The sequence below is a fragment of the Dendrobates tinctorius genome, unplaced genomic scaffold (assembly GCF_039654945.1).
Source record: "Dendrobates tinctorius isolate UK_male_01 unplaced genomic scaffold, ASM3965494v1 ptg000046l, whole genome shotgun sequence".
In the NCBI taxonomy this organism is placed as follows: Eukaryota; Metazoa; Chordata; class Amphibia; order Anura; family Dendrobatidae; genus Dendrobates; species Dendrobates tinctorius.
This window is the reverse complement of record NW_027361714.1, coordinates 46,413,580-46,437,314: the sequence shown is the minus strand read 5'-3', so window position 1 is coordinate 46,437,314 and position 23,735 is coordinate 46,413,580. Positions and strand designations below refer to the sequence as shown.

General features: G+C 40.9%; 1 protein-coding gene across 11 annotated transcripts in view; it reads left to right on the top strand.

Annotated features, from left to right (window-relative positions):
• The window catches only part of MAP7 (microtubule associated protein 7), a 198,533-nt gene that overhangs the window by 121,424 nt on the left and 53,374 nt on the right, over positions 1-23,735 (top strand). For all 11 annotated transcript variants that reach the window (XM_073575877.1, XM_073575875.1, XM_073575878.1 and 8 more), the window contains one exon: positions 13,177-13,254. In XM_073575877.1, coding sequence (XP_073431978.1) covers positions 13,177-13,254 — 78 coding nt within the window. The remainder of the gene's footprint in view (positions 1-13,176; positions 13,255-23,735) is intronic.

Below are 23,735 nucleotides of genomic sequence, written 5' to 3'. Positions count from 1 at the left end.
CAGCCAAAAAGGATGAGAACAGAGAAATGGTCGGTGGTCACACCTGCAGAACCACTCCTTTTTAGGGGTTGTCTTGCTTATTGACTATCATTTTTACCTGTTGTCTATTCCATTTGCACAACAGCAGGAGAAATTGATTCACAAATGGTGTTAGATTATAATTGGACAAGATTGATTTCAGAAAAGTGTGATTGACTTGGAGTTACATTATGTTGAGCATGTTTTCAATTATGTACGCTGAAATGAATAGCTTGCATTTCAGATGGGTATGTCTTGGATTTATTTTCGGTTTACTCTAAGTGGGCCTACATTTATTGAGCAGAACTCAGAGATTACTAGAGGCATTAGAGTCCATTAAGTGACCACTTATTCCTTCTGGTCTCAATCCCTGACTATAATAATTTGTCTATAAATGCCATCTATTGTTATTACAGAATCATTCCTTCATAGGTTCTGTCAGTTTTGGTTGTCTCGAGCACTTTGATCTTTTATTTTAGTATTATGCTAATCCGTTTACCCATCTTACAGATATGACTGTAAGAGCAGGTTCATACCAGGGCATTTAAGTAACACAATAATAGTCCATATAATTTTAGAGCAAGCTTTACCTTCAAGACGTTGCTTATGTTATATCAAAAGGAGTATATTGACAAAATGTACATATATGCATTTTATCCTTTTTGTCTGCTTAAGACAAAGTGGAAAAACAATCATAATTAAAGCACGGAAAAATCTTATTTAAAAAACCTATACTGTTTACATAGTTAACCCCTCCCTGTCACAGACAATTTCAGTTTTTTACAGTTTTTATGATTTTATCTACTCTATTTCCAAGAGCCATTTCTATTTTTTATTTTTCCATTTACATAGTCTTGTGAGTATAACGTGGCTTAAGTAAGTAAATGGTAATTGTATATGTAAATAACCTGGGATACATGGTTAACACTATTTTGATTAAAAAATCAATATATATATATATATATATATATATATATATAATATATATATATTTACCCTCCCATCACGACAAGGTGTACCCAATCAGGATGGTCTCCTCTATCTGCCAGCCGGCCTCAAAAGATGAGGACAGAGAAGGACCCGAGTCTGTTTAAACACCTGACCGTGGAAATCTATATAGACTAAATAGACAGCCCAAAATAGGGCTCCATCAGAATGTCAAATCTGGCAAGGCTCATTCAATAATATTGGAAACAAAGGGTGGTTATAATTGGAGCACACTCGGACTGGGTCACGGTTAGCAGTGGGGTACCACAGGGGTCAATTTTGGGCCCGCTTCTTTTTAACATATTTATTAATGACCTTGTAGGGGGCATAGAGAGTAGAATTTCAATATTTGCAGATGACACTAAACTCTGCAGGGTAATCAATACAGAGGAGGACAATTTTATATTACAGGAGGATTTATGTAAACTAGAAGCTTGGGCTGATAAATGGCAAATGAGCTTTAATGGGGATAAATGTAAGGTCATGCACTTGGGTAGAACGAACAAGATGTATAATTATGTGCTTAATTGTAAAACACTGGGCAAAACTGTCACTGAAAAAGACCTGGGTGTATGGGTGGATGACAAACTCACATTTAGTGGCCAGTGTCAGGCAGCTGCTGCAAAGGCAAATAAAATAATGGGATGCATTAAAAGAGGCATAGATGCTCATGAGGAGAACATAATTTTACCTCTATATAAGTCACTAGTGCGACCACACTTAGAATACTGTGTACAGTTCTGGTCTCCGGTGTATAAGAAAGACATAGCTGAACTGGAGCGGGTGCAGAGAAGAGCAACCAAGGTTATTAGGGAACTAGGGGGTCTGCAATACCAAGACAGGTTATTACACTTGGGGTTATTTAGTTTGGAGAATCGAAAGCTTAGGGGTGATCTTATTACAATGTATAAATATATGCGGGGACAATACCAAGACCTTTCTAATGATCTTTTTACTCTTAGACCTGGGACAAGGGGGCATCCTCTACGTCTGGAGGAAAGAAGGTTTAAGCATACTCTCACAGACGCGGATTCTTTACTGTAAGAGCAGTGAGACTATGGAACTCTCTGCCATATGGTGTTGTAATGAGTGATTCCCTAATAAAATTTAAGAAGGGACTGGATGCCTTTCTTGAAAAGTATAATATTACAGGGTATATACACTAGTTTCCTTAATATTGCGTTGATCCAGGGAGCTAGTCTGATTGCCGTATGTGGAGTCGGGAAGGAATTTTTTTTCCCCAATGTGAAGCTTACTGTTTGCCACATGGGTTTTTTTTGCCTTCCTCTGGATCAACATGTTAGGGCAAGTTAGGATAGGATATGGGTTGAACTAGATGGACTTAAAGTCTCCCTTCAACATTAATAACTATGTTACTATGAACTTGTCAGGATGGGTACGCAGAGATGCATAGAGACGGTGAAATTGTCCTTTAGTGAGGCGATGCCTCAAAAGCGGATGTACCCACATTCGTCTGTATGCCCCTGTATGTACAAAACACTAAAGCAAAACCGAAGACTTGAGCTGGAACATATGTTGGTATATGTATGATGTGTAGGTGAACGTTCACACTGTGGCCAATAGCAAATATAACTTTTGGGGGTAAATTGTAGTAAATGTGTCAGCCTGTGGGAGGTCCCAGAGATTTCCAATAAACTCTTCAACTTTTCTTGTTGCTTTACACATCTTTCCCATGTGTATATTTGATATGTTTGTATTTCGATCTGCAATCTAAATGTATACTGAAACGGTATGAATGTTTTTAATCCGTATTTGATCATTTTTTTTGTATCCATATTTTCATATTTTCTTTTTCTATTGGAAATATGGCCAAGTTCTATCCGATGCAATATTGGATATCACTCTGAGCAATATTCTACTGTGGGGCAGTGCAGATCTCACATTATTTTCTCATACCAAGTTGTCATGAGAAAACAGTCGCAGCATGCTATGAGTACATCAGATATTCTGAGCACGCGCACACATACAAGTCTATGGGTGCATGTCAAACTCTCAAAGACAATGGAGAAGATGGAGAAATTAAGTTCTCCCATCTTCTCTGCACCTGTGCTGCAAGCGGTTCTTTCACGCAAGGGAATTGGATCACACTAACTGTGACAGCGTTTGAGCCGAGTGTCATTAACATAATTGGCCTGATTCCCTCACATCTATATGTCTCTCATCATAAGAAGCAAGATGTCTTGCAGCTCTGGTTCACAATAGCATTTTTGCATCTATTACAGCTACTGTAATTGTGCATAATACAAGATTTCAACTTGAAATAAACCTTCTGAAATCTTCATACGTGCCTCGGCAGTTGAATTCTAGCAATCTGATGTCTCTTGGTGTGAGTACTGGTACGTACACACAGGCATAGAAATGGTGTCTCAAGTGCCCTATACTCGCAGCCTAGTTATGGAGTCAGAACAAAATAAATTAGGTCACTTATTTTTTTACATGCTTGTTTATTGTGTCCTTGACACTGCTTTTTTGTCTCTTGTTTGTATGTCATGTTTTAAATAAAGCTGCCTTGTTGATACTTGTATTTGACTTTAACAAAACTTTATTGACATAGTGGTTACAGGCATTTTAGATGGTTTGTCTGCTGCAGATGCGCACCAAAAAAGCATCCACGTTTTTCATCTGCAGATTTTCCACACCTAATGCAAGTCTGTGGAAAAAAAATCAGCACATACAGTTAGGTCCATATATATTTGGACAGAGACAACATTTTTCTAATTTTGGTTCTAGACATTACCACAATGAATTTTAAACAAAATAATTCAGATGCAGTTGAAGTTCAGACTTTCAGCTTTCAATTGAGGGTATCCACATTAAAATTGGATGAAGGGTTTAGGAGTTTCAGCTCCTTAACATGTGCCACTCTGTTTTTAAAGGGACCAAAAGTAATTGGACAGATTAAATAATTGTAAATAAAATGTTGATTTCTAGTACTTGGTTGAAAACCCTTTGTTGGCAATGACTGCCTGAAGTCTTGAACTCATGGACATCACCAGACGCTGTGTTTCCTCCTTTTTGATGCTCTGCCAGGCCTTCACTGCGGTGGTTTTCAGTTGCTGTTTGTTTGTGGGCCTTTTTGTCTGAAGTTTAGTCTTTAACAAGTGAAATGCATGCTCAATTGGGTTGAGATCAGGTGACTGACTTGGCCATTCAAGAATATTCCACTTCTTTCCTTTAATAAACTCCTGGGTTCCTTTGGCTTTATGTTTTGGGTCATTGGTCGTCGTTTCATACTACAGATGGACAATCAGTTTGGCTGCATTTGGCTGGATCTGAGCACACCGTATGGCTCTGAATACCTCAGAATTCATTCGGCTGCTTCTGTCCTGTGTCACATCATCAATAAACACTAGTGACCCAGTGCCACTGGCAGCCATGCATGCCCACCCAAGCCATCACACTGCCTCCACCGTGTTTTACAGATGATGTGGTATGCTTTGAGACATGAGCTGTACCACGCCTTCGCCATACTTTTCTCTTTCCATCATTCTGGTAGAGGTTGATCTTGGTTTCATCTGTCCAAAGAATGTTCTTCCAGAACTGTGCTGGCTTTTTAAGATGTTTTTTAGCAAAGTCCAGTCTAACCTTTTTATTCTTGATGATTGAGTGGCTTGCACTGTGCAGTGAACCCTCTGTATTTATTTTCATGCAGTCTTCTCTTTATGGTAGATTTGGATATTGATACGCCTACCTGCTGGAGAGTGTTGTTCACTTGGTTGGTTGTTGTGAAGGGGTTTCTCTTCACCATGGAGATTATTCTGCGATCATCCACCACTGTTGTCTTCCGTGGGCGCCCAGGTCTTTTTGTATTGATGAGTTCACCAGTGCTTTCTTTCTCAGGATGTACCAAACTGTAGATTTTGCCACTCCTAATGTTGTAGCAATTTCTCGGATGGGTTTTTTCTGTTTTTGCAGCTTAAGAATTGGCTTGTTTCACCTGCATGGAGAGCTCCTTTGACCGAATGTTTCCTTCACAGCAAAACCTTCCAAATGCAAGCACCACACCTGGGATCAACTCCAGGCCTTTTATCTGCTTAATTGAGAATAACATAACGAAGGGATTGCCCACACCTGTCCATGAAATAGCCTTGGAGTCAATTGTCCTATTACTTTTGATCCCTTTAAAAGCAGGGTGGCACATGTTAAGGAGCTGAACCTCCTAAACCCTTCATCCAATTTTAATGTGGATACCCTCAAATGAAAGCTGAAAGTCTGAACTTCAACTGAATCTGAATTGTTTTGTATAAAATTCATTGTGGTAATGTCTAGAACCAAAACTAGAAAAATGTTGTCTGTCCAAATATATATGGACCTAACTGTAAAGCTCAATGTACCCCCAAGAAAAATTGACGTGCCGAACAAGTTTCAAATCCACAACATATCAGTTTATGCTTAGAAAAATAAAAGCACGGTGGGCAGGAGATTTCTATAAATCCCATCCACTTTGCTGGAACTGTAAGATGCTGCGTTTTTGAGGCAGCATAAATACACAGCATCATAAGCGCATCGTGCCCACACAGCCTTAAAGGAGTGGTTATATGTGCCTCAAGTGTTTAATTGAGAGAATACAATAGCAGTTCACAGATTGATAGGAAATGCAAGTTTTTGTCAATGTGAAAAATATAAAGTGTGTTTTTCTTTCAATTTCCAAATTACTCTTAGTTAAGCAGCTTTTGTGGTGTGTTTTTTTTTTTTTTGCTTAATATTTTACTTAAATTAATATTTAACCCTTCACAAAACAGATCTGGGTGTTATCTTTTTAAAAATAATTCTTTTTTGCTTTGTCACCTTGGACTTCTCATACTAAAATCATGGTGTTTGACCTATGTGCACCGACTTACCTTATTCTGACTTTTTTTTGTTGTACAGTTCACATGATCACAACTACATTAAATCCTTACAAAAATTTTAACTATGTTAATCTTGTGAAATATTTATTTATTTTCACAGCACTGTTTGTCAGTGTGTGTTTTTTAACTCCAGTCTTTCAGCAACTACAAAAAGTACACATTAAATAAAAATGAAAGAAGATAGACAAAATATGCACCACCGATTCTTTCCTTCTCATTCTTTCATTTCTAGGTTTAGGGTTCACTTCATGGGGACCTGTCATCATGATTTAGGCTAGTTTCACACTAGCGTATTTTACATGCAGCGCACGGCGCCGCTAAGCCCTGCCACCTGCCCGCTCCATGCCCGCCCCTTCCGGTCATCTCCTCCTACTATCGCACACGGCCGCATGCGATCTGCGCACCCTATCTTTAGCATAGGGTGCGCAGACCGTGCGCTAGTAGGGTCTTAGCGCGCCAAAATGCAACATGGTGCGTTCGGCGCACACCGACGTACCTTCAAAAGTGCGCAGCGCACGCCAAAGTCCTACTAGCGCACGGCCAGTGCACAGTCTGCGCACCCTATGCTAAAGATGCGGTGCGCAGATCGCATGCGGCCGTGTGTGATAGTAGGAGGAGATGACCCGGCGGGCAGGGGGCGGGGCTTAGCGGCGCCGTGCGCTGCATGTAAAATACGCTAGTGTGAAACTAGCCTTAGCATGTTAAAATAAAGATATGGCCATAATGGCACGTTTATACTGATTTAATAGATACCTTTAGGGAAGATCCATATCCTGGTTCTTGTTTAATTCATGTTAGGAATTTTGATGCATTAGCCTCTTCGTGGATTGGGGCTGGACTGTGGCCCCTCTGCATTTCTATGAGCCTACTGTTTTAAAGTTTGCACTAGTGCCACCCTTGCTGCTGGCGGCGATTGCACATATTCATCTCCCAGTCGTCTTTAGCAAAATGTGAAAAATGAGGATGAATGAACTCATGGAGATCAACATCCAACACTGCGGAGACACCATCACATGTTTCTCAACGCAGTGATTCTAGAGCAATGCCCCCATCCCTTATGGGAAATATGTAAAAACATACACAAGCTGCGGAGACACCATCACATGTTTCTCAATGCAAGCAATGAATAGCCAGGTCTTTCCCCGGGAAGGAACAACCACGGGAAGGGCAGTCTCCAATGAAGGAAACCACCTATGCCAAAACACGGTATCCATCCACAGACAGCTGTTTCGGGGTATTGCCCCTCATCAGTGTGCAGTAGGAAACTGGCCAGTAGGAGCAATGCCTACTAGAAGACTGTGAAAAAGGAGGATGAATGACCTCATGGAGATCAACATCCAACACTGCGGAGACACCATCACATGTTTCTCAACGCAATGATTCTAGAGCACTGCCCCCATCCCTTATGGGAAATATGTAAAAACATACACAAGCTGCGGAGACACCATCACATGTTTCTCAACGCAGTGATTCTAGAGCACTGCCCCCATCCCTTAAGGGAAATATGTAAAAACATACACAAGCTGCGGAGACACCATCACATGTTTCTCAACGCAAGCAATGACTAGCCAGGTCAATACCTGGCAATACCCCGAAACAGCTGTCTGTGGATGGATACCATGTTTTGGCATAGGTGGTTTCCTTCATTGGAGACTGCCCTTCCCGTGGTTGTTCCTTCCCGGGGAATGACCTGGCTAGTCATTGATGGGCGGGATCAATCATCTACAAATCCACCCGGGGTGGGTCAAGAATGCCATACTAAAGAATGTATGAATTCTTGTAGGACCTGTGATGAGGTCATAGCCATGTGACCTGGTGGGTGTGGCTACGGACCATATAAGGTGGCCAGGGTAGGTCACACGAGTGAATGCTGGGACCCGGTTGGTCCGTTTGGAAGGTCTCGCTGGAGGATGTGTAAGCCTTCCTGAGTGCCTGTGTGCATAATATATATATTAAAAGTTGCTTAAAATGATTAATTGTCAGTAAGTCAGTGTGTTATGCCAAATTTACACTTACCGGATTTTCTCAATAACCTTGTCACTTTTTTGAGTCAGATTTAATGAAATGTAATATCGTATACGGGGATTACCCATATGGCTTAGAGAACACAAAGGCTTTTTTTTTTTTTTTTTTTTAGTGATTATAGTGTGACTGTTGGTCCTATGTGAATGTTTTATTATAGTGTGCTTATTCATTTTATAACTCTTATTTGCCTTTTGGGTTTACCAATGTGTGGCTTTCAATGTAAGGGATGCCTTTTCTGTGCCATTAATTTTCAGCAGAAATTTCTCCTTTTATGTCATTGATGTTTTATTATATGTTGATATCCTATAGTAACAGAGTAATCTCACCTGCTGAGCTATAGCTGATGGAAGGGATTATTTTTCTACAGTTATAGAGCAACTGGCTCAACAGGTCTGCAGTAAATGGAGATGTTGAAGGAGAAAGCGACGCCTATCATGATGTGCCGTGTCACCAATTAGTGTGGTAACAGGAGGTGCCATTGTCACATGTATATTCATTCTCTCATTGGCTACATTTCGGATGTCTGGGGAGAGAACATCTAGTGAAAAGCTGAAATCTAATTATCGTGTGCTGCCTCCTAGTGTGGGCCTTAGGTATACCACAAAGAGAAGGAATTCAGGCTATTCGTATTGTGACTGATCTATTTCACTTACTGTATAGTGAGCTGATTTATACAATGTAGATGGCAGTGTGCCTGAACACAGTATATTTTTCCTGGATCGAAACACAATGTAATAACACATTTTCAATATTGTATATTTGCATCATAGTTGTCACACCCATGGGCGACCGAGTTAGGTTAGAAAACAATAGTGGTGTTGGGAAATTCCCCGTCGATTCCTGCTTAGACTTGGTGTCACTGCTAGTTATAGTGGTTTTTTGTGTTTTTTTTAAAGAGGACCTGTCGCTAAATCAAAAGATCCACTTTTTTTGCTCTTATTTTATTCCCGCTGCTCTACCTTAGAAGGTGGGGTGTAGCTAACAGGATTCTCTGGGGATGTGTCTTTAGGCTGGTCTGCATTATTATTCTGTGAGCAATGCCCCCTTTTAAAGACCATACAAATTAACACTAAATAAAAAATCTCATACCACTATAACTATATAAAACTGAATATTCAGGAGAACAGTGGAAAATTCTAAAAACAAGAACTAGCCACCTTTCGCCCTGTGACCGGTCCATACTGAAGGCCCCCCTTACACATTAGATAGCTAGTGGCTGAACCATCATGTGGATGACTGCTCTCTCTCGTTTTCATATAGTAGACCACGTATAGTGAATGGGTTCGTTCAGATGGCAGTGAATATTTGCAGTCGACGCAAAATCGCACAGACATGTTTGATTTTGACACAAATGTCTGATCAAAATAGGCAATGCAAGTCTATGGGTCCATGAAAAAAAATTGGACCGCACTCTGTTGCCAAAAATGCTAAAAATTGGCCCAAACTATAATAAAACTCAAATGAAATGTTGATGAAACTTTTTCTCATATGTGAGGAAAACTGAAGTTTGAGTGGAGATCACCAAAGTCGTCTTCATTGTACTGTTTCAGCTGATGACTTAAAATGGTATTCTCAAGTTTTGAAAGTTCCGAAGCGCCCCATACAAATGGAGCAGAGTTTGATTTATGCGCAGTTCCACCCCACTCATTCTTGGTGGTGTTCTCATGTTTTGAAAAATATCCCCTAACAGGAATAATTTTCTAATTGCTGGCGGTCTGAACTATGGGGCCCTTAGCGATAATGAAAACTGGGGTCCTGGAGATCCCCATGTGAATGGAGCAGAGGGTTATGCGCAGTGCCGCTCCATTAATTTATTGGAGTGCTGAAGACCAGCCAAGCACTTGGTAATTTCTGGTGGTCACATTAAAATTGAATGGAGCTATAGTGCACATGATCGACCACCACTCCATTCACACAGAGCTTCTTACAGTCGTGGTGGAGGTCCCTCACATCAGTCAGACTACCAGCAATCTGGATGTTATTCTCTATTCTGTGAAGAAGGGGTAACTTGCAAAATTGATAACTTTATATTATTGTGCCTCTCTGTGAGTGCTACTATGCTCGTGTGCCTCATTGGGAAGGGTAACTGTTATGGTTACCTGCCTTTTTCAGGCAAAAGGCAAAGTGTCAGGGAAATCACAAATCGTCTCTGCAAGTTCTTCCAAGGTCAGTCATACCCTGTAGCTGGAATAACAGGTGTATACATGTATACAAAGGAGTGTTAACATAGAAAAGACTGCAGCTCTTCTATGAGCGCTGCAGACCCTTTAAGAGGTAGTTGGACCACCACCGATATGATATTGATGGTCAAACTAGACCTTGGACACACATTTTTTTAATGAAACTGAAATGTTGCATTAAACTGCACCAATTCAATGAATGAATGATCGTGTGATAGTCGCAGTCTACAAGGGCGCTCTTATCGGCAAAGGAAAAAGCCAACTCGATGATGTGTTTGCTACTAGGCCTCCTATATACAGAAACTTTGTTGCTGGATGTCCAACAGTGAGACACGTCCTCAGAAGACACGACTTGATTTAACGCATCGCAGAGTTATATTTGGTGTGGTGTAATCACCTCTGATCGCACCAAAAATGGTCTAAGCAATCCTAAACTAATTGATCAGTATAATATACAATAAGAACATTTGTAGAGTGGGAATTGTGAGTTGCTTTACCTTTTTTTTGTTTAATAAAATAAAAAGGATTATAACATTTTCAACTGTAATATGGGCCCGGTGGATCAGTGGTCAGCACTGATGCTTTGAAGGCGATTGGCACTGCGCGCATCTTGGGTTCTATGCTCTCCCTGTGTTTTAATGGGTTTCCTCTGGATACTCCGGTTTCCTCCCACACAGTTAAGACATACTGATAGGGAATATTAAAGATTGTGAGCCCCAATGGGGGACAGTGATGATAATTTCTGTAAAGCGCTGCTGTATATGATGGCGGTATAGAAGCATGTAAAATAAAAAATGTCTTAGAATTGATAGAAATCAAATGCCTGTAGTGTACAGGCCTTGGTATTCATGGGATCTGTCTGTGAGATTTTAACTATGGCGTTGTCCTGTGTTGTACGTGGGCTATGCAGAGTGTCTCTCCCTACTACAATACAAGGAGAAGCTTTCCTCCTGACACATCGGTTTCTTTTATCCTGCAATAAACTAATTTTCAGCTTACTTTAGCACAGTAATGTCAGAGCCCTGTCGTTTACTCCTCTTACCACACCCGCTTATGACACTTGCGCTCCGTAGTACACTTGTTTTGTAAACTTGTATTATTGAGTTACTCATTGACTATGTTAAATAGTTTGTCTGACCTAAATATCCCATTTCCTACCCAATGTAGGACATTATTGGAATTTTCCTCAATTGTATTTAGTTGCGTAATTTATTTCCTACTTTTAGTGTATTTACAACGTGATCACAAATATGTCGATCATGATTTCAGATTTGTGTTGCCTAAATTTCCCCAAAATTTTCTATACCAAGAAATCTGTAAATACTATGTTTTAGGTTATAGGTTTGGGCTCAGCTTTCGATTGCACCCAGCAGATGCATTGTCATGTGTGGATTATTCAGATGCAGGGGGATTACGGTTACCTCTAAGTGCAAGGGCTGCAATCACACCCAGGCAGTGCAGAGTAGAGAGGCCTTAGTCTATAGTGCACCATATGAAAAGACCATTACTATTAAAGACCTATTATAGTTGGAGGCCCTGCTAAAGATTTTACATTGGGCCCACAAGCTTCAAGTTACGACACTGTAATGTGAGGAAAACTTCAATATGTGACAAAGTACAGACGTGGCAGCTATAGAATATTAGGTTGTACAGTGGGTACGGAAAGTATTCAGGCCCCTTTAACTTTTTCACTCTTTGTTTCATTGCAGCCATTTGGTAAATTCAAAAAAGTTCATTGTTTTTCTCATTAATGTACACTTTGCACCCCATCTTGACTGAAAAAAAACAGAAATGTAGACATTTTTGAAAATTTTTTAAAGAAAAACTGAAATATCACATGGCCATAAGTATTCAGACCCTTTGCTCAGTATTGAGTTAGAAGCACCCTTTTGAGCTAGTACAGCCATGAGTCTTCTTGGTAATGATGCAACAAGTTTTTCACACCTGGATTTGGGGATTCTGTGCCATTCTTCCTTGCAGATCCTCTCCAGTTCTGTCAGGTTGGATGGTGAACGTTGGTGGACAGCCATTTTCAGGTCTCTCCAGAGATTCTCAATTGGGTTTAGGTCAGGGCTCTGGCTGGGCCAGTCAAGAATGATCACAGATTTGTTCTGAAGCCACTCTTTTGTTATTTTAGCTGTGTGCTTAGGATCATTGTCTTGTTGGAAGGTGATCCTTCAGCCAAGTCTGAGGTCCAGAGTTCTCTGGAAGAGGTTTTCATCCAATATATCTCTGAACTTGGCGGCATTCATGTTTCCTTCATTTGCAACCAGTTATCCTGTCCCTGCAGCTGAAAAACACCCCCATAGCATGATGCTGCCACCACCATGTTTCACTATTAAGATTGTATTGGCTTTCATATGTCTGCCACTGAGGAGAGGCTTCTGTTGGGCCACTCTGCCATAAAGGCCCTACTGGTGGAAGGCTGCAGTGATAGTTGACTTTGTGGAACTTTTTCTCATCTTCCTACTGCATCTGTGGAGCTCAGCCATAGGGATCTTGGGGTTCTTCTTTACCTCTCTCAATAAGGCTCTTCTCCCACGATTGCTCAGTTTGGCTGGACAGCTTGGTCTAGGAAGACTTCTGGTGGTCCCAAACTTCTTTCATTTAAGGATTATGGAGGTGACTGTACTCTTAGAAACCTTGAGTATTGCAGAAATTCTTTTGTAACCTTGGCCAGATGTGTGCCTTGCCACAATTCTGTCTCTGAGCTCCTTGGCCAGTTCCTTTGACCTCATGATTCTCATTTGGTCTGATATGGACTGTGAGCTGTGAGGTCTTCTATAGACAGGTGTGTGCTTTTAAAAATCAAGTCCTGTCAGTTTAATTAAACACAGCTGTATTCCAATGAAGGAGTAGAACCACCTCAAGGAGGAACACAAGGAAATGGACATATCTGTTTTTTTCAGTCAAGATGGAGTGCAGAGTGTACATTAATGAGAAAAAAATGAACTTTTTTGAATTTACCAAATGGCTGCAACGAAACAGGGTGAAAAATTTAAAGGGGTCTGAATACATTCCGTACCCACTGTATATACAAGCATACTGGTAGGTTTTGTAAACATAGCATAAAATGCCTCTACTCTGTTTTTCAGCTCCTGATGGTCCTCATGGTAAAGAGAAGAAAATGTCTTTGAGTCAAGCAAGAAAAGACAATGGTCTCTCCAAATCTGGTGAGCTCCATTGATGGCTTATTGTGTTTGTATATCATAGATTGTTCTTTAGACTTTTGTTAGGCGTAAAACCACTTTCTTTTCAGGTGCTATAAAGGATCTCTATGTCTGCAGTTGGTCTTCCCCATTTCCCCCTTCCATACACATTAGATCAGTGTTTCCCAACTCCAGTCCTCAAGAGCCACCAACAAGGTCAGGTTTTAAGGATTTCCTTAGTATCGCCCAGGTGGTGTAATTATTGCCTGTGCAGTTGAGCAAATCTCACCTGTGCAATTTTAAGGGAAATCCTGAAAACATGACCTTTTGGTGGCTCTTGAGGACTTGAGTTGGGGAACGCTGCATTAAATAGTGGACGGTCTTCTTGGCTGTCCCTTTCATACACAGGAGCATTTGCATGACTGAGTGGTCCTGTGTCCTCTAACACAGTTGCTGAGAGACCTCTTAGCCAGGGGCTTATCTCTGAAAAGCGATCAGCAGACAAAAATCTCACATGATCGATCAACTTATACTCTACAATCAGTTGGTCTGTGCCCCCATTATAATGTCGGTGAAACCAGTCGCTATCAGCAGGTTCTGCCAACATTAGTCTGTGTATGGGTGGGCTTTAGATGTGTGCTTTATTCTAATTTTTAACCAAAATAAATACACCACAATACAGATTAGCTCGTTACTTCCATGTTAATAGATAGATGGTGTTAGATTGTGTTTAAAAAAAAAAAAAGAGCATTTTTGCAAGTTTACTTGAGATGTAAACACTTTTTCTTTATATTTACATGGCTGGCAGTAGGATGTAACAGCGTACATTCCTGGTCAGCTTCCAAACCGTGTTTATAAACTCCATAGAAAATGACAAACTGTGCATGTTGTGCTTTCTAGCAGCGGTGGTTGGTTTCCAAGGCAACAAGCTGTAAACAGAAATGTTACAATCTCAAGGTTAGCTGACGGTATTAATAAGTACATTTTAAAATTGCTTGCATTTATAAACCCTGAGCGACAATTCCCATTTATAACTCTTAAAGTCACAGAGGTTACATTTTTAGAGCTGACACATTGTAGTCCATGCTGGAAATGATGGCATGCCCTTTGTGCGACATCAGTAGCAAAACAGTTAAAAGGGGACTTATTCACTCTGTTGACTTATCTATCTCAGTAAATTCTCATATGTTTCATGAAGTAATATTCCAGTGCTTCTTAGAAGTTTAACAGTGTTGTTCCTTCTTCCGTAAATGTATCAGTAAAATGTGAAATTGTGAATACGTGGTGTGTCTGCACAGTCTGACACTATTGAGTCAGTGCTGATAGTCAGAATTTATAGACCCCCACCCCACATAACATAATACAGAAGAAAAGACACTCTAATATTTTAATGGAGAACGCATTCATTTGCTAAACTAGGTAAGAGTTAAGAGGTGGCAGGTTCTCTTTAAAGGGACTCTGTCAGCACAGAATGACTTCCAACCAGATGCTCGGTGAACCCTTGGTGTGGCCAAGCATTTAACTGCACCTTCTTACCCACTTATTTTCCATCTATCTCCATTTATCTTGGGCTCTTTGAAGCCAGAGCTGTCAATCAAAGAGGTGAGTGGAGATAGAGGAGAAAACAAGTACCATAGGTGGGAAGGTGCACTTAAATGTTTGGCCACACCAAGGGTGTAGCGAGCATCTGTGCTTGGTCCAACAGTCGTTCTTTGCTGACAAACTCCCTTTACAGCACAACTCTAGCATTTTATTATCTCTTTATTAGGGATCATGTATGGGAGTGTAATGCATGTAGCCTCATACTCCGACCCCAGTAGCCATTTTCACATGTTCTCAGCCCTGTTACAGCACCATGTCACTACGGTTGTGACCTGCCAAATCACAAATTGGTTGCTCTGTGATGCAGTACACTCACTCACGTGATCCTTCAAATAGGGATTGAAAAATAAAAAGGCTGGAGTGGGGATTTAATGGGGATCTGTCACCAGGTTATAGATGGTCATTTTCTGTTCTTATTTTATTCCAGATTCTCCCCCAAGTATTCGGTTTTGTGTTTTGTTTATGTTCAACATACGGTTTCAGAGATTCAGGCCTTTTTCTATTTAGTTTTATTTTTAAGGTCTTTACGAAGAGGCGTGGCTCAGACTTCCTGGGGGCGTGTCTGTTTGCTTTGCATAATTACCCTGTGAGCAACACCCTTTTGGGAGAGACCATAAAAATGTGCACATAATATAACAGTCCGTAACTCTGATGTGGAACCATATGGCAATTTAAAAAGGAAAAAGCAAAAGCAGGGCTAATAATATTATCATTGGACAGTTTTGACTTGGTAGCAGGTTGTCTTTAACCCCTTTACCCTCAAGGGTGGTTTGCACGTTAATAACCGGGCCAATGTTTACAATTCTGACCACTGTCCCTTTATGAGGTAATAACACTGGAACGCTTCCATGGATCCTGGTGATTCTGACATTGGTTTCTAGTGGCATATTGTATTTCATTTTAGTGGTAAAATTTAATTCATATAACTCGGCGTTTATTTGTGAAAAAAACCAGAAATTTGGCGAAAACTTTGAAAATTTTGCAATTTTCCAACTTTGAATTTTTATGTCTTTAAATCACAGAGATATGGCACACAAAAAACTTAATAAGTAACATTTACCACATGTTTAGTTTACATCAGCACAATTTTTTTTTTTTTTAGGAAGTTATAAGGGTTAAAAGTTGACAAGTGATTTCTCATTTTTACCACCACATTTTATTTTTACGGACCACATCACATTTGAAGTCACTTTGAGGGGTCTATATGATAGAAAATACCCAAAAGTGACACCATTCTAAAAACTGCACCCCTCAAGGTGCTCAAAACCACAATCAAGAAGTTTATTAACCCTTCAGGTGCTTCACAGGAATTCTTGGAATGTTTAAAAAAAAATCAACATTTAACTTTTTTTCACAAAAAAATTACTTCAGGTCCAATTTTTTTATTTTACCAAGGGTAACAGGAGAAATTGGACTGCAAAAGTTATTGTGCAATTTGTCCTGAGTACGCTTATACCTGATATGTGGGGGGGCGGAACCACTGTTTCGGTGTATGGCAGAGCTCTGAAGGAAAGGAGCGCCGTTTGACTTTTTCAACGCAAAATTGGCTGGAATTCAGATCGGACACCATGTCACGTTTGGAAAGCCCCTGAGGTGCCTAAACAGTGGAAACCCCCCACAAGTGACCCCATTTTGGAAACTAGACCCCCCCCCAAGGAACTTGATGAAAACAAACCGACAAAAGCAAAAGCCAATAAGGAAGGAAGCCACTCACAAGTACAATCATAGTGGGAAATCAGTAAGGCTCCCTGAAGGACACTCCCAAATATGATTAAAAACCAAGAGAAACACACAGGAGTACAAAGTCCATAATTATAAAATTTACGGAATTTATTATAATAGTTTAAAAGGACAATAACAATGAGTACGCAAAAATACAATAGAGTACAAAGATCAGGCAATCCTGGCTGAGGTCAGATAATAAGATTAGTGCAAATTTGCATAAGGTGCAGACAACATATGGGGAAAAATAGGCTCACACCTCCTCACAATAGAGATCATTATATAAGTATACAGACAATAAATTTGAACCCCCAAGGGCTTCACAGAAGTTTATAATGTACAGTCGTACAATTAAAAAATCATTTTTTTCTACAAAAATGATCTTTTCATCCCCAATTTTTATTTTCCCAAGGGTAACAGGACCCCAAAAGTTATTGTGCAATTTGTCCTGAGTACGCTGATACCCAACATGTGGGGGTAAACCTCTATTTGGGCGCATGGCAGCGGTCGGAAGGGAAGCTGTTATGATTGGGTCACCGAGGAGGAAAACAAGACCAAGCTAAGCTACAGAAAACCAGAGAGGTTGGTAACTAAGCGGATTCCAGACCCTTGATCCTATCCACACAACTAGCAGTAGCCGTGGAGCGTGCCTACGATGAATCTAGACGCCTCGACACAGCCGGAGAACTAAATAAGCCTAAAGCAAGAAAAGGGGAAATCTAAACTGCCCCAGAGCTGACCCCAAAGGAAGACAGCCCCCAAACATATATTGTCGGTGACACAAGATGAAAACACAAGCACAGGTAGGGAAATAGGCTCAGCAAATGATGGGGCCCACACTAACTAGAAAGGACAGGAATGGAAAGACACGCAAAAAAACCCTGCAAAAATGTCCAACACTTCTGATGGCAAAAACTCTGAAGTCACTAGACTTCTCCCACTATATCAGCACTCTGGCATATTCTGAAAGCAGAGCAAAAAGAGGCCAATCTAATAAGGGACAAAAAGCAAACTGACACAAACAGTAACATAAGGATGGAAATTCAGCACAGCCCCAGCCGGGGCTGGCTGACCACGCAAAACTGAATAGGCAAAACCAAATCAAATGTGAACAATAGCAAAGAACACTTAGCTTGAGCATGCAGGGACTGAACTGGAAACTAAGACCTCAGGAGGCAGGGATAGAGGGAGTCGGCTGTCTTAAATCCACTCAGAGACTCCAGATGTCCAATCGTCGTCCTCATCAGGTGGCAGGCCTCTGTCAATTAGATCAGCTCCATTACCTCCTGTAACCACCAGAGGGAGCACGGAAAGAGAACTCACGACTCCTCTGTCAATACAACCAGCTCCACTACCTTCACTAGCAACCAGAGGCAGGCCAGAAAGTGAATTCACAACAGGAAGCAGCACCATTTGACTTTTTTGGCTGGAATTAAGATCGGACAACATTCCGCGTTTGGAAAGCCCCCACAAATGACACCATTTTGTAAACTAGACCCCCCAAGGAACTTATCTAGATGTGTGGTGAGCACTTTGAACCCCCAAGTGCTTCACAGAAGTTTAACGTAGAGCCATAAAAATATCATTTTTTGCCCCCAATTTTTTATTTTCCCAAGGGTAACAGGGTAAGTTGCACCCCTAAAGTTGTTGTGCAATTTGTCCTGAGTAGGCTGATACCCCATATGTGGGGGTAAACCACTGTTTGGGAGCATGGCAGAGCTTGGAAGGGAAGGAGCACTGTTTGACTTTTTCAACGCAGAATTGGCTGGAATTGAGATTAGACTACATGTTGCGTTTTGGAGAGCCCCTGATGTGACTAAACAGTGGAAACCCCCCAATTCTAACTCCAACCCTAACCCCAACACACCCCTAGCCCTAACCCTAATGGGAAAATGGCAATAAATACTTTTTTTTTATTTTATTATATTTCCCTAACTAAGGGGGTGATAAAGGGGGGTTTGATTTACTATTTTTAGCGGGTTTTTATGTTTGGCAGCTGTCATGTTCTAAAAGATGCTTTTTATTGTAAAAATAGTTTTTGCACCACCACATTTTGAGAGCTATAATTTTTCCATATTTTGACCCACCAAGTCATGTGAGGTCTTATTTTTTGCGGGACGAGTTGACGTTTTATTGGTACCATTTTCGGGCACGTGACATTTTTTGATCGCTTTTTATTCCGATTTTTGGGATGCAGAAGGAACAAAAACGAGCATTTCATGAATTTCTTTTGGAGGGTGCATTTACACCGTTCCGCGTGTGGTAAAATTAATGAAGCGGTTTTATTCTTCGGATCAGTACGATTACAGCGATACCTCATTTATGTCTTTTTTTTTTATGTTTTGACGCTTTTATGCAACGAAAACAATTTTGTATAAAAAATAATAATTTTTGCACTGCTTTATTCTGCAAGCTATAACTTTTTTATTTTTTCGCTGATGACGCTGTATGGTGGCTCGTTTTTTGCGGGTCAAGGTGAAGTTTTCCATGTTTATATATATATATATATATATGTCTTGGCGTTCGGCGGTATGATGATAAAGCATTGTTTTTTGCTGTGTTTTTATTTTTATTTTTAAGAGGTTCCCAAAAGGGGTAAAATAGTGGGACAGTATTACAGGGCGGGTCGTTACGGATGCGGCGATACTAAATATGTGTATTTTTATTGTTTTGTTTTTTATTTCCAAAAAATGAATTTATTAGGGAATATTTTTTTTTAAATTTATTTAGGGATTTTTTTTTTAAATTATTTTTACACGTGTTTTTTTTTTTTTTTTTTTTAAACTTTATTCTGTTGTCCCTGGGGGGACATCACTATCTAGTGTCAGATCTCTGATCTGACACTTTGGACAGCGCTATGTCAGATCAGCGATCTTACAGGTGCTGCTGCAGGCTTTCTCAGCGCCTGCTCTCAGCAGGCACTGAGGAAGCTGCCTCTAGGAAAGGAGACCCTTGGAGCAGCACAGCACATCGTGCTGCTCCGGGGGTCTCAGGGAAGCACACAGGGAGCCCTCTCCCTGCCCGATGCTTCCCTAATCCCCCGGTACACTGCGATCATGTTCGATCGCAGTGTGCCAGGGGTGGTCTGTGACCTCCCCTGATACATAGTGCCGGGTGTCAGCTGTGATAATCACGTACTATCCCGTCGCCGGTCATACGGGCCCCGTTACCATGGACGGGATAGTTTGTCTGATGTCAGAAAGGGGTTAAAAGGGTATTCCCATCTCCATGATCCTATCCCAAAATGTAGCAGGTGTAGTAATAATATTAGCAAATACCGTATTTTTCGGATTATAAGACGCAGCCCAAATTTTGAGGAGAAAAATAGGAAAAAAAATTTTTTTAATAAAATTATAGTGCTTCTTACTTTAGCTGAAGCCCTGCTATGTGTAGTACAGATGATCAGATGATCTGAGCTTCTAATCTCCAATGGAAACTATTGAAGCAAGTAACAACAAAAAATTAAAAAAAAAAATCAAAAAGTTCAAATCGCCCCCCTTTTGCCCATTCAAAATAAAACAATTAAAAAAACAAAAAAAAAACATTTGGTATTGCTGTGTTCAGTATCGCTTTTTTTTTTTGCAGACTTTGGATTTTTTTTTCCACCACTTAAATTATAAAGAACTTAGACATGTTTGGCGTCTACAAACTTGCAATAACCTGGAGAATCATGATGGCAGGTCAGTTTTAGCATTAGTGAACAGGGTAAAAAAAAAACAAAAAAAAAAACCACAAAATTAATTGTAGAGTTTTTTTTCTCCCCGTATTACAGTACATGATATGATCCAAAGAGCTGCTAGTTCCGGTTCGTGGGCAAATACCCTAAATGGTGCGGCAGTGCACATGTCTGGGTCACTAGTTTCTAGTGGAAAAAAATGGGAAAATCCAGCAAAAGTCATGACTTATGCGGTTGCTTGATTTTCCCATTTTTTTTGACCATTTACTCAGGAAACCAGCCTGAAGTCTCAAAGGACCATTTTACGAGGTAGACCGGGCTGCGGGTACCTGTTCTGCGCTAGGTGTCTCAGGTTGTCCAGGGGAAAGGATAGTGAGTGACACAGACTCGGTGGCCTATAGAGGCAGGGGGCGTGGCTAAGAAAAAGCTCACAGCAGCAAACCGTTTTGGCGGGGACAAGCAGCGCACACAGCAGGCTGAGTAGCGTGCTCCGTCCCTTGAACACTGGCACTGCGAAGTTTTGTGCCCGCCGGCTCCTGCCGCTACCTGCGGGACCATGAGAGAGCGACTGCCAGAGAGCAAGGTGCCGTGCGCTCATTGAACATGAGTACAGCGCAAGTGCAGAGTAAAGAAGGCCGGGTACCAGACATATATAGAAAGAACACCGTGAGCACAACTCAAGATGGTGCAAAGGAAAACTTCTGTTTTCCTTTGTTTTTTTTTCCTTTTTTTTCCTTTATTTTTTTCTGTTTTATATGACGTTTTGTTTTGTGATTATATTTACCCTTCTAGTAACTGAAGAAGGTCACATTGACCGAAACGTCTTTTTTCGTGTACTACAATAAACCGCCTTACAAATACCTTTAAGTTGAGTGCTAGGTTCATATTGGGTACCAGACATATACCTGTGGCCTTCTTTGCCAGTTAATATTGACCAATCCACATTATACTTGGAGAGTGTTGCGGCTGTGTTTGCTTCGGCCACCTCAGTTCATGGACTAGGGGCTCAGTGGAATGTACCGGAGACTGACTGCTGCCGCCAGAAGACGGACCATCGTTTCAAGGACCCCATCTGAGGCCATCTCCCCGGACGCTGTCGGTGCTACAACCCCTGCGGGATCACCTGCTGAGGAGGAGCATAAAGGACATAAGGGCTCATACTCACTTGCGAGAGACTCGCTAGAGTCTCTCGCAAGTGAGTATGAGCCCTAAGTTCCTTAACTGGACTGCTGTTGTTTTCCTTCCATTACTCTTATAATCCATCCTCTAACCATTTACCTCACTGTGAGGAGTGAATACCCTGTTCTATTAAATTGTTACATCTGGTTAACCCTTGCTCTGCCATCTGTGTGTCACTGCATCCCGCAACCTGCTTACACACGGCACCCCTATTCTTCGAATTTCTCAACCCGGTGAGCTGATGGTTGCTGCATTGTGTTTTTCTGACTAGTTTCTAGGGTTAGGACGTCCCATTATTAGCACCTTGCATTGGATAGGCGACATTTTGTGTTTGTGGCACAATCCCTCCAGCTTTATGTTATGATGGAAAAATAAAATAAAAACATGATATCTGGAAATCTGGTTCAATTCATCTACAGTAGTTATTTTTGGCCAACAAAAAGTCCAGCCATGATGATTTCTCACTTTTGGAGGAGCCACTCAGAAACTGCTGGATTGTAGTAGAAAGAATACATTGACAAAGAAGAAAAGTGATGTTTTGTTTAATTTATTTTTCTAAGAAATTGGACATTCTTGTACATAGTGCTGTACGGTTAGGATGTGTTACATGACCCTTCTGACTAATGCAAAGTACCCTGTGATCTCAGGAGAAGAGATTGGATCTGCTGACAGAGAGGTTATTCTTCAGTTCTCTTGGATGATGGGGGGTGCATGTAATACCCCTTCATACTCTGAATAATCGTGGCTCTCACAATTTACCCCTTTACCTGCAAATCCGCGCGGAAAATCCGCAGCTGAATCCACACATACCCTTATGGAATCTTCTATATTTTTATGTTTAAACTGCACTTCATATATTATAGAACTTCTTCCTGTTTTAATATTTGAATGATTGATTGTTTTTTTCAATTCTTCATTAGTTTCATGTTCTGTCAGTCAAAGACTGAAATGATTGTGCATTATAATAATATATACGGTAATAATAAGTAGTAGATAAGAAGTGCAACATTGTCAAATCATCTGGATTATTTGATTGTAAATCGAAGTAAATGCTGAACTCAAAAGGGTAATCTTTTATTTAAAGGTTAAAGAGATGGTGCACTACTTTTTCATTGATGACCTATCCTTATCTTATTGATTTGAATAGGGGTCGGATTTTTAGCATCCTGCCGCTGCCACTTTCAGAAGACTGAGCAGCCCGGTAATCGAGCAGTTCTGGCCAGCTGCTGTAGCAGACACCGATGAAAGCTGATCAGTGGTGGTTCCGAGTGTTGAACCCCTACTGATTAGACATTGATGACCTATCCTAAGGATAGGTCATAAATTAAAAAGTAGTGTACAAACTCTTTAACTCCTATCCATGAGATAGGGAATAACTTCACAATCACTGTGGGCTCAACTTCTGGGTCTCCAACCAATCCCAAAAGCTAGAGCTCGGAAGTTCATGTGCTCTGCCTCTCCACTCATTCCTAATGGAAACGCCAGGCATTGACAAGGAGTTTTCTCAACTGATCTTCGGCACTCCCATTGAAACGAATGGAGCAGTGTCCATAATCAACCACTACTCCATTCAACTTCAGAAATCAGTGGAGGGAGAATTGGATCTCCAACAATTGAGAAGTTATCCCCTTTCTCATGGATAGATGATAACTTTAAAACTTGAGAATACCCCTATAATGCTTATTGTAGGGATTTGCTCTGGTAGGTAATGGCAGGGACGCAGTAATGAGGCAACACACAGGCTTAGAGTCCAACTTCAGTGCTTTAATGTCACTTTAAGACAGCAGGTTAACAGAAAGTAATGGAAAAACACAAATATACTGCAGCTTGGAGAACCACTGGTCCCAGACTCACCCTTGCATGGGACGGGCTTAAATAAGCGGCTGCCAGGTCAGCGACATCCGCCAGGTGCCATTCCCAGGGTTGTTTGGAGTCTTGCTACTATAGCTCTGCAGCATGTGCAGTCCAGTAAACAGATTAAGGCTAATTCCAGCCAAGTTCCTGTATCTTCCACACACACTCACCATGTGCCAAACACCAACCTCCTTTACATAGACCATAACCCCACCCACAGGTGAGGTAGACATCACATGAGCTGATCACATGACCATGACATCATTGCAGGTCCTTGCCTTTAGAGAAAATCCCAGCCAAACATTAACCTGCTGGGAGAAATGTATCTCCCATCCAGTAAAACACCCTTTGCTGTACCACATTATTCAGACAATGGTACGTAACATGGCTGTATTAAACAAAATTTGTATTAAAGTATCGGATCCTGACGGCCCGACCATGGGTCTCTTAGCCTGAATTGTTCTATATCTTT